The 15,480-nt window shown below is 32.1% G+C and overlaps 1 protein-coding gene across 1 annotated transcript; it reads right to left on the bottom strand.

The window, feature by feature from the left end:
* Nucleotides 1–922: 922 nt before the first annotated feature.
* Nucleotides 923–7,890, bottom strand: LOC129893387 (casein kinase 1-like protein 2). The gene is made up of 14 exons (XM_055968901.1): nt 7,602–7,890; nt 7,479–7,519; nt 4,946–5,015; nt 4,690–4,838; nt 4,503–4,598; nt 4,342–4,412; nt 3,239–3,300; nt 3,078–3,141; nt 2,925–3,009; nt 2,714–2,840; nt 2,547–2,629; nt 2,411–2,474; nt 2,108–2,238; nt 923–1,759 (listed from the first exon to the last, which is right to left on the bottom strand). The coding sequence occupies exons 1-14, from the start codon at nt 7,675–7,677 to the stop codon at nt 1,460–1,462; spliced, it is 1,419 nt and encodes a 472-aa protein (XP_055824876.1). The 5' UTR covers nt 7,678–7,890; the 3' UTR covers nt 923–1,459.
* Nucleotides 7,891–15,480: the final 7,590 nt, after the last annotated feature.

The following is a 15,480-nucleotide window of genomic DNA, read 5'->3' as shown; positions in this document are numbered from 1 at the left end:
AAAAAATTAAACTATATAATATAATTTTCATTTATAAATTTATTTGACTAATTTTTATGTTTATTTATATTTTGATTTCTCATAAATTCTTTTTTACTTTAACAAAATTAAAATGTAAATTCTATTTTTAAATTAAATAAGAAGAAAGTTTTATTTTTAAATACATACGGTCACCATGGAAATTCACACATAAAAATATTTAAGGTAAAGAAAATGAAAATTTTATTTTGAGAATGAATATTGAATAACTAAAGCTTGCAAAGAAAATATAAAAATAAAAATAAAGTGAAGGGTATTTTTGTAAACAAACAACCTATTCTTAAAACTTATACAATGCATATTATTTTGAATACAACAAACCAAACATTCAATAAGAAATAATATCAGCATAACTTACCCCAACATAACCTATCACATCATAACTTGTATTCAAGTTTATGCTTACCCCAACATAACCTATCACATCATAACTTATATTCAAGTTAGACGACATCAGGTTTTATATTGGTGCGACTTTATTGATATTTCTATGAAATTGCCCTTCGCTTCTCAAGTAAGGAAATTTATTTCGTTTTATACTAATTAGTCGATTTCTAATAATTTTGTCTTAGTTTCTTTAGCTTCTAAAACTGCAGGAAATGAACATGTATTGTATTCTCGTCTACAAAGACTTAACAAACAAAAAAAAGACTGGGAGAATATGGCACTCTGGGATTCAATTCCCATATATTAGAAAGAAAAAAAAAGAATACTGAACATGAGGAGGATATAACTCACAGTTGAAACCCTTTACTATTTCTTATTTACATTTAATACTTCTGAAGGTTGTGATTTATGATAAATAAATGACAAAGAAAATAAAGTTACCAACTAAGTGAAGGGACCTAGATGCTCTATATTGTATTTACACTACACAACTATGCAATGGAAAGAAACAAAAAAATAATGATTAGAAATAGCTGCCAAAAGTGCATAACATGACCATGCTTTCTAGCACCTCCTATTCTGTTTCGATTGATATACTGAAGAGAAATAAACACATCATTATCCTTGCACAACCTGCTACATATGAATTACCAGAATCCTAATATTTGAGAACTGTGTTAACTCAATCACATCTAACCTGAAGAGTATTAAGAGTATGGGGAAATTTAATATACAGTTTAACTGATCCCCCACAGTTGGACAGAACTAAATGATTATAGACAATGCTGCATGCATTGCCTAGAACTATAAAGAGTCATTCACCATGTCGGAGTTAGTATTAACAGGACCTCACCTCCTGCATTGGCACCATCTTGATCTATTTATTTGCTGTAGATCTTTTGCCAGCCCGAATAACAACTGCTCGTTCACTAGTTTCCAACCCACGAATTCAAACAAAAATAAACTTTCAGGGCCTCAATTCTATCTGAAGTCAACCACACAAGAAAATATTTACAAGTGAAAGGATTTGCAATCAATGAGCCCTCTCTTCATCCTCAAAATGTAGAGTCTCAATTCCTTTGAGCGTCGATTCATAGTTCTTTATGCCAGAAGTATTCATGCTAGATGAGGCATATCTAGGATCAGATGATCCACCAAGCAGAGAGCTTCTATGTCCACCTGATATTTTGTGCATGGTCGCTGGACTTGTCTCAGGCGTGCGAGAATGTGTAGGGTCAGAATCATTTCCCATTGTGAAAGTCTCACGGCTCCCAGAGACTAGACCTTGCCTCAGAGACCCACTAGATCTTCCCAGAAAAGTGGAGCTTGACAACTGCAAATATTGGTATGATTCAGAAAAATGGGGGGGAAACAGTTAAAGACTTGTGGTGTAGCACAAAACTAAGCTTCAATTTTGACAACTTTGAAACCTTAAAAACACCATTATCATTTCCTTTTCATGCTAGCTAAGTTAGTATACAATCTTTACCCAAGGGGCTAGCATCTCACGGAAAATTTATCTGCAATAACGGACTTGGACCAAGATACATTTCATTGTAACAGCTTCACAAGTCCTTGATTATGGTAAGCATCACAAATCTCCTGCTATTGGCCTTCAGGGCCCCTGGAATTTGAAAAGTTACTCTCCTACGAAGGTTCTATTTATCCAACTCAAACTCACCATAGCCTCCTTGCTCGTGGAATCATTTCCAATAGGACTTTTCTGCTTGGATAAACTTCCAGCACTAATCAGTGGTGGCCCAGGACTTCTCCTCCGAGAAGGATCTGCTGATTGTCTTCCTTCTTCTTCACCTGCAAAAAAGTACAAGCAGATAAAAAATGAGATTCTCTTATGAACTGAGAGATAAGGAGCCCTGAGCAGTAGTTATGTGCAGTTAGCATAAAGTTAAGACACAGCAAAAATAGAGCCAACATGCTTAAGTGTAAAAAATAGAGCACACAGAGGTGTATGCCAGAAACTAACCTGCCTGTCTTTCTGTCTTGGGAATAACTGGAGGCATACCTGAGCTGGTTCCGGCACCAGCTCCCTAAAAAAAAGCAACCCTTTTCATACACAATTGTAACACATATGAAGAAAAAAGAGAAGTTGTACCACTTACAAGAGGTCGGGAAGGAGGAGCTGCAATTTGCGATTGCTGATACTTTAATATAGTCCAATCAAAAACATAATCAAACTGAAAACCTGCAATGGGAAACAGAACTGTAACAACAAGCTAGATTGTATATTACAGACAGCTAAAGACAGCTTCCAAAGGCTTATTATGACCTTCACGGATGAAGAGGTCACGAAATATTCTCTTCAGATAAGCATAATCTGGTTTATCCTCAAAGCGCAGAGAACGACAGTAATGGAAATATGACGCAAATTCAGTAGGATAACCTCGACACAAAGCCTGCAGAAACAGAGACTAGCAGTTAGGTTCCATAAAGAAATATTTATAAAAAAAATCCAATCACCATATTAGTAAATAAATTACCTCGATAGATGTCGAAACCTTCTTTTCACTAATTTTCTCATACTTCTGCTTCTTATTTCCTGCTTTCAGCCCTTGCCAAGGAAGACTGCAATAAATAGTTGTCAAACACAAGCGGAACAAAAACAAGAGAGGACAGATAGAAGAAAAAATCACCTTCCTCGCAGGAAGTACATAAGAACATATCCAAGAGACTCCAAATCATCCCTCCTGCTTTGCTCTATAATTGCCAAAAAAAAGTACACTGAGTTAAAAAGACAGCAGAATTCAACTGTAAGAAGAGTGAACAAGCGAGCCTAAAGAACCAGATCACTTACCGATACCAAGGTGAGTGTTCATGCTAGCATATCTTGCAGTGCCCGTCAAGTTTTTGTTCTCTCTGCAGAGAAAAATACCAGATCACACCATATAAGCAAACAGAGATGAAGATTCACAAATGCTAGATACCTGAATGCATGTGCATGAACATTAAGAAACATCCTAAGGCAATCTGAATGAATACTGAATAGTGAATAGCCTTCGTTGTACTTACAGGTCTAAGATGGAATACATAGATATTCACACCACAAGGTTCTAAGGGTACTCTGAATGAATCGTGAGAAGCCCACTGTTGAACTTACAATTCTAAGCTGGATTATCCAAATATTCACACCACAGAGTTTTCTTTAAGAAACAGAAGGAATCGAAAGGGGAAGATATTGTTTTTTCCAAGAATTTAGAACAATCATTAGTCTTCTCTCATTTCCATCCAAACATAATATAAGAGTTTTCAGTAGAAACGCAAGCATTAATTAAGCAACACATTGTACATTTCGTATTGCACTATAGCCCGTTATAGACAAATTAGAATCTCACATTATTGTATTAAAATGTCAAAACACCCCAAGCATATAAACTTTACAGAACGCTCAACTGAAGTAGATAGAACTGTATCTGCTGTGGTTATTTAAACACTAACAAACATTTTCTTTTTCTTATGAAATAAGCAATTTGATTTACTTAAAAAGGGAAACCTTAATAAACAATCTTATTGGGTCATGATGTCATCCTGTTTTCTTTTTCATTTTTAGGATAAGTATTTTGCATTATGGTGTACTCATTGTTAGGGAATTTAAGTCGAGCAATTTAAGTTGAGTCCTTATCATTAAATAAAATAAAATAAATAAGTTGTGCTTTATAGCAATATCACATATACATTTCAACCTCGAATTTTTAATTACGAAAAAAATTACAAATCAGTTTGCTTCCAATGCTAAAACCTAGTTAAATCTTTTTAAAAATAAGGGAAAGGACCACAAGGCCTAAGAGATAATTTACTACACACTCCAGTAGAGCATATTCACAGTTAAAAGAAGACGAGAAATAAAGGTTCTGTAAGCACTTGATATCTTACCAAATAAGCAACTCATAATCAACTTACCGGTAAGGAATGTGTTGATGAGATGAAGTATCTCGATACTTCTTAGCTAGACCGAAGTCAATTATGTAGACCTGATTTTAAGATAACAAAATATTAAAGAAATAATAAATCCTACAAAAACGTGGAGACATAAGTAAAGATATAGTATAAGAAAATGGGACCTGATTTGCACGCCTTCCCAAGCCCATAAGAAAATTGTCTGGCTTAATATCTCGATGCAAAAATGATTTAGAATGAACAAATTCAACACGATTTATCTGCAGCAATTACCAGAATAACCATATAACCACTATGTTTTAAGAAGGTACAGTAACGGTAAATTTGAGGCTCTAAGCAAAAAAAGTTAACCATTTGATCAGCAAGCATTAAAACTGTCTTCAGGGAAAGCTTCCTGCTGCAAAAGTTAAATAGATCTTCAAGACTGGGTCCTAGTAAATCCATGACCAGAACATTGTAATCTCCCTCGACGCCAAACCACCTCACGTTTGGAATTCCAGCTACAACAGAAGTATTACAATTACAAAGCTAACCAAAACAAACTAGGCAAGAGAGTAGATACAAGATATTTTTTAGGAAAAAAAGAAGACAAAAGAAAAGCCATTACTTCCTCCCTGAAGAATTCTATACAACTTCGATTCATATAGCAACTGTGGATGCTTTGTCTTATTATTTTCCTGCAAAATTAAATTAAAATTAACATATTGAAACATAATAAAAAGATATAGATGGAATGGCTATTTATGGTGTCACAAAAAGTCAAGACATTAAAAGCCAAAGATCTGAAAAGGCACGGGCAAATAGAGCACCTTGGTTGGTTCTTACATCTTGCAGATTATTGTTAGATGGGAATATGCTATAAATGAGGATTTATCACCTAATGCTAGTTCAACAAGCAGGACATTAAAAGCCAAAGATCTAAAAAGGCACGGGCAAATAGAGCACCTTGGTTGGTTCTTACATCTTGCAGATTATTGTTAGATGGGAATATGCTATGAATGAGGATTTATCACCTAATACTAGTTCAACAAGCAAGAGATATGTCAAAATCTTTAATGTTACTGGGGTGGAATCTGTTTCAGAGCTAAAACGAGTGCACTGGTACATAGTATTTCACTACGTGTACACGCCATTGGGACTCAAATAGACCAATAAAATAGAAGTTTAAAGTTTCTTTTCCATAGTAATCTCGGATTAACTAAGAACAGAGATTTTTAGAGAACATTTTGGGAACGCTTTAGATACCACGTATAAATTTAAAGATAAATATTTCATAATATTAACTTTTAAGTAAGTAATTTCATGTATACCATGATTAACACATGACTATCAATAGGTTGAAGTGCATAGTCACTTACACATGACCATTGTTCTTTTTATAACGTCCCCCCCTTTTACCCCATTTTACATGGCATCAAGTAATTATTACTACTTGAAGAGTCAATAATTTTTTGTTGGTTGTGATTTCTTCAGATAAAGCTAAAGATACTCTCTTTTTTTGATAACCGAAAAATCCATCTATGGCCCGCCCTTTGGACCAACCATAGCCTTCTAAACTCGGTGGATAATGGGCCCGCCCCTCTACCCTTCTCCACTTAAAAAGATACTTTTAATTATAAAAATTCATGATGTATGGTATTTTGATGTAATTCTAAATTATGTAAAAAAAATTATTTCCAAATGATCAAGAAATCGTGTCTGAAATCACAGTCAAAATCAGATATCTTGACCTTTTGCACTCCAAACCCACCATCCTCTGGAACCAGGAGATACTAGACCAATAACCATGTTTTATTTTGACAAGGTAATAATAACCACAATAAAAATCCAGGAAAGTGATATATTTCACTTTGATTAGTTAATATTGTAAGAGATTGAATTTTTAAGTTAATTTGTAATTCTTAGAATAAAAATGAGATGTATCACTTTCCTTCAAACTTTGGAAACAAAGTTTTGTTTCAATAAGTATTAGGAGAAGTTGGAAACTTGGAATACTCTCGCAAAAATACAGTAAATTAGAAACATTATCAAGTCTTTTTTTCCGGTTGGTTCAAAAATGGAATCTTTTCAGAGGTTACTATGGAAATATATGGGTACATTAAACCATGATAAAGAATCAGCATGGATTCGCTAATAAGCCAATCATATAACACATCAAAGATGTCCTCCAGCAGTGAATCTTTGCTTTTCTCCATAAATTCATGTCCTAGGAAACTTTTAAAAATATAAACTTCTAAAAATGCTCACTTGAACACAAGCAAAGAGCACTCCCATTTAAGCAATCAATAGTATTCATTAGGCTCTCGCTGTTTGAGAAATGGAACAAGGAGCAAGATAATTTTTTTGACCCGGTTGCCTTCAAAGTTCGGATGAACACAGAGTCCACAATGGATTTCAAGAATGCACCTCAACCAAAACAAGTGAACTCCATGCACAACGTACCGACAAAAAATCAAACTTCCTTTTTTGTCACCGATATAATCTATAAAGCTACAGAAACAGAAGAAAGCAGATCCCCTGAGAAGCAATCCCAACAAAAGCACCAAGCAAGCCTTGTGAGACAGTTTAAATATATTTAAATAAATGTTGCCTATTCTTTTATACAGTAGAAAATATTAACAATCTTTTGAAGCAAGGAAATGTCAAACAAAAGAAAGATCTATCCAGCAAAAAATTACTTTTGAAACTCTCTTAGGTTCATTCATCTTATTATTCAAGATGAAAACATGGAAAACAAGAATATATTGCATTGAGATCACTCTGATAAGTAAGTTAGAATCAACATAGAAGGTGATTAAAATCCATCAGTTCCATTCGGGTAAGCAAAAAGAAGATGACAGACTCCCTCAAGAAATGCCACTAGAATTGTTTATTCGTAGCAGAAAAAAGGTAAGTATTTAGCAATACAAGAAACCTCCAAGGTTATGTCAACGGCTTGACGTCGACATTAGACTACCAAACTTCACTCTATAGAGAAAAATGATACTTCAGCACAGAAGCAAAAGCCTTAATTTACGCATATGCAGTTCACAGTTGAGAAAAGGAACCTCAACACATGAGATAAATATGTAGTTCAACTACACATTCCAATACAAGCAGAAGTAGAGTAAATTACTAGAAATACAGAAAATAAAACTAACCAGCTTAATTGCCACCTCCTCATTAATCTGAATATTAGTACCTAGAGCATTAAAACGGGAAGATGAATCAATCAACACTAACAGGAGAAGAAATTGAGCGATTGATTCTGAGTAAAAACTTACCAAGATAGATCTCACCGAAGGATCCACTGCCAATTTTGCGACCAAGTCGAAACTTGTTACCCACACGAGGCTCCATTACAAAATTATCCAAAACCCTAACAAAGTATTTTTCTCTCAAAATCAAAGAAAAAAAGATTACAACTGTGAGATCGATCTCAAGGGTTTTCTTCTGCCTCCCAAAATCTGATATATTTTTTTTCTCTATCTACAAAGCTAGGGTTAGGTTTGAGAAGAAAAGGAATTTGGATACATGCTTCCTTTTTTTGTGTGTGTGTTATTCTCAAATATTCGCGTGCGTTTTTTTATTTGATATACAATTTATAAAAATCGATTTTGAACTAAAAATGCATAGAATATATATTAAAAAATAATAATTTTATGTTATTAAACATGTATTTGAAATTAAAGAGTTAATTTTTTTAAAAAAAATTGATTAAAAAATAACGTAAGATAACCAAATTAAAATAGAAAAAATATTTATTCTAGGTGATCAAAATAAATTATTTTCTTTCGTTCTCATTTTTTGCAAGTTCTCTTCTCTAAATCAAACCCTTACTACACCTCTGCTTCTATTGAGGGGGATTCGAAGTTTAAAGTTTTATTGTGGGGAAATTTAGATTCTATTGAATAAATTTCAGAGTTCAAATTTTGTAGTGGGAAGACTCAGATTTCATTGAAGGAGCTTTAGAGCTCAAAGTTTTGTTGTGGGAAGACTGTGACTCCATTGAAGGAGTTTTAGAACTCAAAGTTTTGTTGCATGAAGAGTTAGACTTCGTTAAAGGATCTTCAAAGCTCGAAGTTCAACCCAAATTTTAAAAAAAGCTTTCTCTAAACGATTGAGTAAAATTAAAATCGTTGAAAAAATTTGTTGCAACTTAATTCTAGAATGTTGGGTTAATTGGATTTTGTAAATATTGGTCTTGGAAAATTATACCAATTGAAAAATGAAGTTGAAGATGAAATTCAATTTCTATATAAAATATTATACGTCATTATACAAAATTATAATAAATGTAAAATATTGTATCTTGGATGTATAAACAGTGTTATACAATATTGGTTTTCGTCTCTTTTTCTTATTTTTTGAATATATCTATACTATATTAAAAGCATGAAGGTCGTTAGAAATGTTGTTTGGACTTTTTGTCCTTTATTAAAAGACCCTTTTTAGACAAATTTGGATTTTCGCCATTTTTCTTCAATTACTATACCATTATTTGAATGATATTAAATATTGATTGTAATAAAAATGAAATGATTTTTTTTTCTTATTATGATTAAATTTCTACACGAAGAATCTTTTTCAACTAAAATAGACTTGATCCCAAAAAAATAGTCATTTTCTACGAACACTTGAGTTTCTAAGTTTATGGGACACTTCTAAATCAATTAATTTTACCTAATAATTATCATTTAATTATTATCCTAATAATTAATATAAATTTGACATATTGTGTCCTACCTATGTATGGAGTATAAAAATCATATCAATTCTAGAGGGATAAAAAAACTACTTCAGTATCTATATATTATGAGCGTCAAATTAATGAGCACGAAATTTCCCGTTCTTTCTTTTCAGTTTTCTTCTTTCCGTAAGTCTTTTACATTATTTTAACTTTCAATAATTGATGTAATGGTATTGTTGTTTGCAATTACCATTATTTTTCTCTACCTTATTTTATATTATGGGGGTGGGGTGGGGGTAAATATAGTTTGTACTAGGTTTGCAATTGTACCTATTCTCCCTCCTTTTTTTCCCCGCAATAATCGTAATTCTTACATATGTCACATTGTGATTTACCTTATTTTAAAATATGAGAAGCTTTAGTTGTTTGAGAATAGAGCCCTATGCGGCGTGAATCCAGATTTCAATGCGGATACCGAATGAAAAATCAAGCAAAAAATAATAATGGATTCGACTATCAACTTTGAAATGTAACTTTGATAATAATCACTAAGTTGTATGTGCAAAACACGTTTACTAAACTAATATTATTATACATATACATTATTATACATGCACTACATATGCGAAGTTTAAAACTATTTTAGGTATTTTCTTACTTTTTGTCAAACAATCTATATATAAATCGACTTTTCTTGTTGATTTATTTGTTAAATCGCGAAATTACGATAATCTATTTAATTTTTATTTTTGATTTATACTACTTGGAACTGAGAAGAAGAATTTAAGATTTTTGAGTTGCATTCTTTATGAATTTGTGTTTGTTATAGTTAGGGGTGTTTATGGGTCGGTTTGGGTTGATTATTGGTCAAAACCATAATCAAATCAATTTAACAGGTTATTAAATTATTAAAACCAAACCAAACCAAACCATATATAATATACATTTATCGGTTTGGTTGTTATTGATATGATTTCGATTTGATTCAGTTATTCGGTTTGTACTAACCAAAACATATAATAAACATACACTAGATATCGGTTACTGAAAATTTTCATTGCTTAATTACATAGCCAATGAAAATTTCAAAGTCCTACTTACAATCAATGGTAGACAAGATTGAAATATTACTGAAGTTTCTATTATTGCCTAAAAGTTGCACTAAAGATCAAAGGCACAAACCACTCAAAAATCAATATGTTTCGAGTTTCAATAACTTAATCAACTTTTACGGTACAAGTGGATGCTGACCGCTAATTCTAAAGTGTATCATTCATTACACTAACAAAATGATAATGTGAGCTAACGAATGAATTTTCTATCTAAGAATCTACTATCTAAGATAATTAATAAACACGAGAGAAAATAAGATGTTATATCTCTGAACCATTTCTAATGATCGATTTGCCTAACTTTTTTAAAAACAGAGAACTATAACAATATATACCATACTTTGTGTCATCTTACTTCACTTCCTGTACAGTTTCGGTCATAGGAAAGGATTTTGAGCCTATTTGGATTAGCTTTTCATTTTTGACTTATAAGCCTAAAGCCATAAGTTAAAAATTCTAGCTTATGACTTTTGACTTATTTTTTAGGATTTTAACTTAAAATAAATGCTTATCAGCATTTTTTAAACTTATCCAAACACTCAAAAGTGCTTAAAAACTATTTTAGCTTAAAATCACTTAAAATAAGCCAATTCAAACATGTTCTATGTCTATGAATGAAAGCAACAGCTATGGCAAAGGACTGCAAAGCTGATAGAGTCAAATGAAAATGGATATAATACAAACCATCATGAATATTCAACATTTTCATGAATGGTGCACTTTGTTTTGAACCCTGCAAAATTGGAAAAAAAAATTGGTTAGTAACATCTCAATGCTCTACTTATCCAAATGCATAGTTTCTTGAAGAACATAGAGAACAAAACTTTTAATGGAATAAATCTGTATATATAGATCAAAAGTTTGGATAAAATCTAAGTTTTTAGTGTCTCATCTGTTCAACATTGTTCCTTAGGAGAAGTGTATCTGCATCATAGAAACCCTGAAGAACAGTGATTAGAGCTATTTCATTTTCATCATCACCTTCAATGACATAGAAGTGGAGATCTTGCACAAATTTATAAACAATTATATTGTTCTCAAACATTATTATTTCAACTGCAGATCGGAACTCAAAAGTTAAGCCCAAACAACTTAAGCAAATTAAAAATCAAATCTTTCACAGTATTAAAAGACGTAAAATAGAAAAACTCAACAAAAAGTATTTAAGTCACCTTCAGGCTTTCTTTCTTATTCCAAGAAAATATGTAGTTGCAAAAAAATAATAGTTGTAGTTGTAAAATGTTGGCCCTATTAGTCGTTGTGTTTCATGCAAGCATGTAACTTGTTGTGAATTTCACTATATAAGAAATCAAATGCAACAGTATTCCATATAAACATACTTAAAATAGTCTAAAGATCATTCAAGCAAGAACAAGTTTCAATATGTTCAATCCGAGCATTTGTCTTTTGAGTCTTGGTGAAAATAGACTTCTCGAAGGCAATCTTAGCGCTGTTTGTCAGCCAGTAATCAAAGTAGTATTTACCAGCTACACACATTTCTTTTGAATTCAAAAAAAGTATGTTCTTCACCACGGGAAAGAATCATAATTTAGAAGAAAACCGGCCATTGATGAAACAACAATTTACTAGCGGACAATATCATCTTCCTTAATTGAATTTCTAATCGATTCTTAAAGCAGCGTCCGAATATTCAAAAAAACCCATCATATTAGGCATTAAAAATAAGAAACATAAAAGTATACATATAGTTAAGTAATTAACTATGTAAAGTACCTTTTTCAAGTATCTCAACATTTTAAATTTTTTCTGAAAGATCTTCAATTTTGCACTCTTTAAAAGTTGATTGTAACTATTGTTGACTACAAATAAGAGCTTCAGCTGTTTTTGGCGATAAAGAACTTTGATAACAATCAAGAATTAGATCACTTGTGCTAAAATCCAATTCTGATGCGACTGTAGAAACAGGAATAGCAAGCACATCTCTTGTAATCTTGGAGACAATTGGATATCTTTCAGATGAAGCCTTCCACCTAGTCAAGTTATTAAAATTCTTGTTCTTCTCCAAAGCATCTAGTAGGTACTTATCAAGATTAGACTTATTATCAACATCATTTTCATTTTCAAGAAATTCTTTCCATTGTGATTGCACATGACAATCTTTCATTACAATACTCTGACTTACCACACTAGCTTAAAATCTTATATTAAAATTCTTGTTCTTATCCAAAGCATCTAGTAGGTACTTATCAAGATTAGACTTATTATCAACATCATTTTCATTTTTAAGAAATTCTTTCCATTGTGATTGCACATGACAATCTTGCATTACAGTACTCTGACTTACCACACTAGCTTGAAATCTTATATTTTCATTATGAGTCCTAGTGAGAGAATTTGTATAGTGAGTATACAAGAGATCTAAACTATCCATCACTCTAGTAGACCTATCTATTCCCTCCACAAGATTATAAAATTTCTTTAAAAAAAATTTCACATACTTCAACTTATATCGAGGATCTAATACAATAGCAACAAATAATAACATATTCATATCATTAAAGTTTCCCCAATATTTAGTTCAATTTTTTATATGCTTAGCCATATTACTCAATAAAGGATCACCAAAAATAGAATGTTTAAGAATATAGCTTTGAAGATTAAAAATCTCATGAAAGAAATAATTAGAAGTGACATGTAAAGTTCCTGAAAATTTAAAGTGTTTGATAGAAAATTTCAAGAAACTTGATGAAGACCCTTACATTCTGTCAATCATCCAAAGATGGGTGTTTTACCATTCCTTTCAAGTCTAGACAATACTTGAAGTACTTATGATCATCTTTATATATTCTTGAAAAGGTTTTTTCAAAATTTTGAGCCGTGTGTAGCATTAAATATGTCGAGTTTCAACTCGTCTCAACATCCAAACTCAAAAGGCCATGAATATCTAGTTTGACTTTCTCAATGTATGACTTAAAGGAATGAGTTCTTGAAGGAGAAGACTTCACATACTTCACAACAAGCCTTAGTCGAGAAAGACTCATTTAGTTCACTAAGCCCTTCTTTCACAATCAAAATTTAGAATATGAGCATTACACCTAACATGTAAAAAATTGTTTTTCAAGATGACACCTTTACAATCATTAATCCTCGCTTTCAAGTGCTTAATTGTAGCACTATTAGCTGTTGCATTATCCAGCATCACTGTGAATAGATTCTCAATCCCCCAATCTAATAGACAAGCCTCAATTCCCCTAGCTATCATCTCACCTTTATGGTCTGAAATATGAAAAAAGTTCAAAACTTTCTTTTGCAAATTTCATTCATCATCAATCCAATGAGCAATAATAACCATATAAGTTAAATTTTGGATTGATGTCCAAGTATCACTTGTAAGACACACCCGTTGATCTTTAATAAGCCTTTTAAGGTTTTTTTCTCCTCTTGATAAATTTGCAAACACTGTCTAGCAATGTAATGCGAGATGGTAACTCATAATTAGGCAAATTGAGTGTCATTAATCTCTTAAAACCTTTCCCCTCAACAACTTTAAATAGTAGCTCATCACGAATAACAAACTCAGCAATGGCCTTCTTAACCTCAGCAACATTATAAACAATCTTTTCCAAAATTTCTTATCCTCCTTCTTTAACAGACTTAAGTTTTAGTGTTGATTTTGTCCTATCAATAATTTTGAAAGGGGATTTGGCGCAATTACTATTTAAATGTGTCCATAGGTTAGAAGTTTCATTCTTACTAGGATAAGAAAATTCTTTAAAGCAATAATTGCATTTTCCCCTCTGTTCACCCTTCTTATCAAGAAATTTTTTTCAAAGTGCTTCCAAATTTGTGATTTTTCCCTACCACTCCCTCCATGGCTAGGATCGTGACCAGAAACACTAGTTCTTTTTTACTTTTTAGGAGGGTTACACGAAATAGAACTTGTAGAAGTATTAAGTGTTACCATGTGCTTGAAGTGGTATAGGCGTGGGTGTAGTTTCTTTTTCAGTCACCTTTGAGCCTTCAACATCCATTATTTCAATCTTAAAAAAAATTGAAAATTAAAATTGAGAAATTTGGTTTACTAACAGATAACCCATTAATAAAATCCAGTAGTTGATAGCTTACCTATGACAAACAGATGGAGAGTTATAAAAAAATAACTTGTAAGTTGCGGCTGCTAAGATTGAGAAACATAACAAATTCGATGAAGGTCACCGGAGATGAAGACACTGACTGTCACCTATCTCTATTGTTGTTTCTCTTTCTCAGTTTTCCTTCTCAGAGACTTACCCACCCATCTATCTCTCTTCATCCGAGATGACTACTATTATTACACATAGTAGTTCTTTAGCTCTTTCTCAGTTTTTCCTAAAAACAAGTTTTTTATTTTATTTCTGGGTCTCTATTGAACAAAATTGATGGAGGTATTTTATTTTGTTCACTTCTTGTTGCTGGTTACTGCTCTTGCTGGGTCTTGGACCAAGACTTAAGAAGAATTAATCTTTTTAACATTTTATTTTTGTCTTTATATATATACATATGATACTTGAAATTATTCATAAAAAGTAATATATTATGTATATATAATTATAAAAAATATACATATAATTTGTCGGTTCGATTCGATTATTTCTTTGATTTTTTTTGAACAGATCCAAAACCAAACCAAATATTCTCAGTTTTCAAAAATATAATCCAAACCAAATCAAAACAAAAAAAAATTAATTTATTTAATCGATTTAGTTCGATTTTTGGTACGATTTTAACCCAAACCGTGAACACCTCTAGTTATAGCTGATATAGGAATATATACGAACTTGGGGAAGTAGAATGAAAAAATATCTATTTTTCGCTTGAATATTTGTAAAATAAAAGAAAATGCCCTTTTTCGAACCTAGGCCTATTTTTTTTGAGTTATAGTGTAATGACCTCCAAGGTTATTTTTGTGCTTTTACGTATTCTTACAGTTTTACCCCTACCCATAGCTCCTTGATAGCTCTTATATGGTATCAGAATGGGTAGAACACTCACCAAGGTGTTCGGTTGAGTTTTGAGATGGTTTGGCCATTTTTGTTGCTGAAGGCTTGAAAGAGTTGACTTTAGTCAACTTCCAGGGATTCGAACATTGTATGAGAATTTCAAAGGTTCCATTAATTTTGAAAGGTCCATTTTGGTCTAGAAGGTAGGTTGGTTTGGGTTTTGGAGTCTTCGTTTTGAATTTGTGTGATTTGCCATTTTAACTTTAAAGTTTTATCCAAATTTGACTTAGATTAACATTTTGAGTAAATGCGCTCGGACAAAAATTCTATCAGTGCAGTTAACTCTGGAATGTTGAGTTTGATCTAGAACGACCTTTGGTTTGATCTCCGAGGTGCTTAGAATGAGTTTTAGGCCGTTTGT

Source organism: Solanum dulcamara, chromosome 6 (genome assembly GCF_947179165.1).
Source record: "Solanum dulcamara chromosome 6, daSolDulc1.2, whole genome shotgun sequence".
Lineage (NCBI taxonomy): Eukaryota > Viridiplantae > Streptophyta > Magnoliopsida > Solanales > Solanaceae > Solanum > Solanum dulcamara.
Note: the sequence above shows the minus strand (reverse complement) of the source record. Positions and strands in the feature narration are given on the sequence as shown.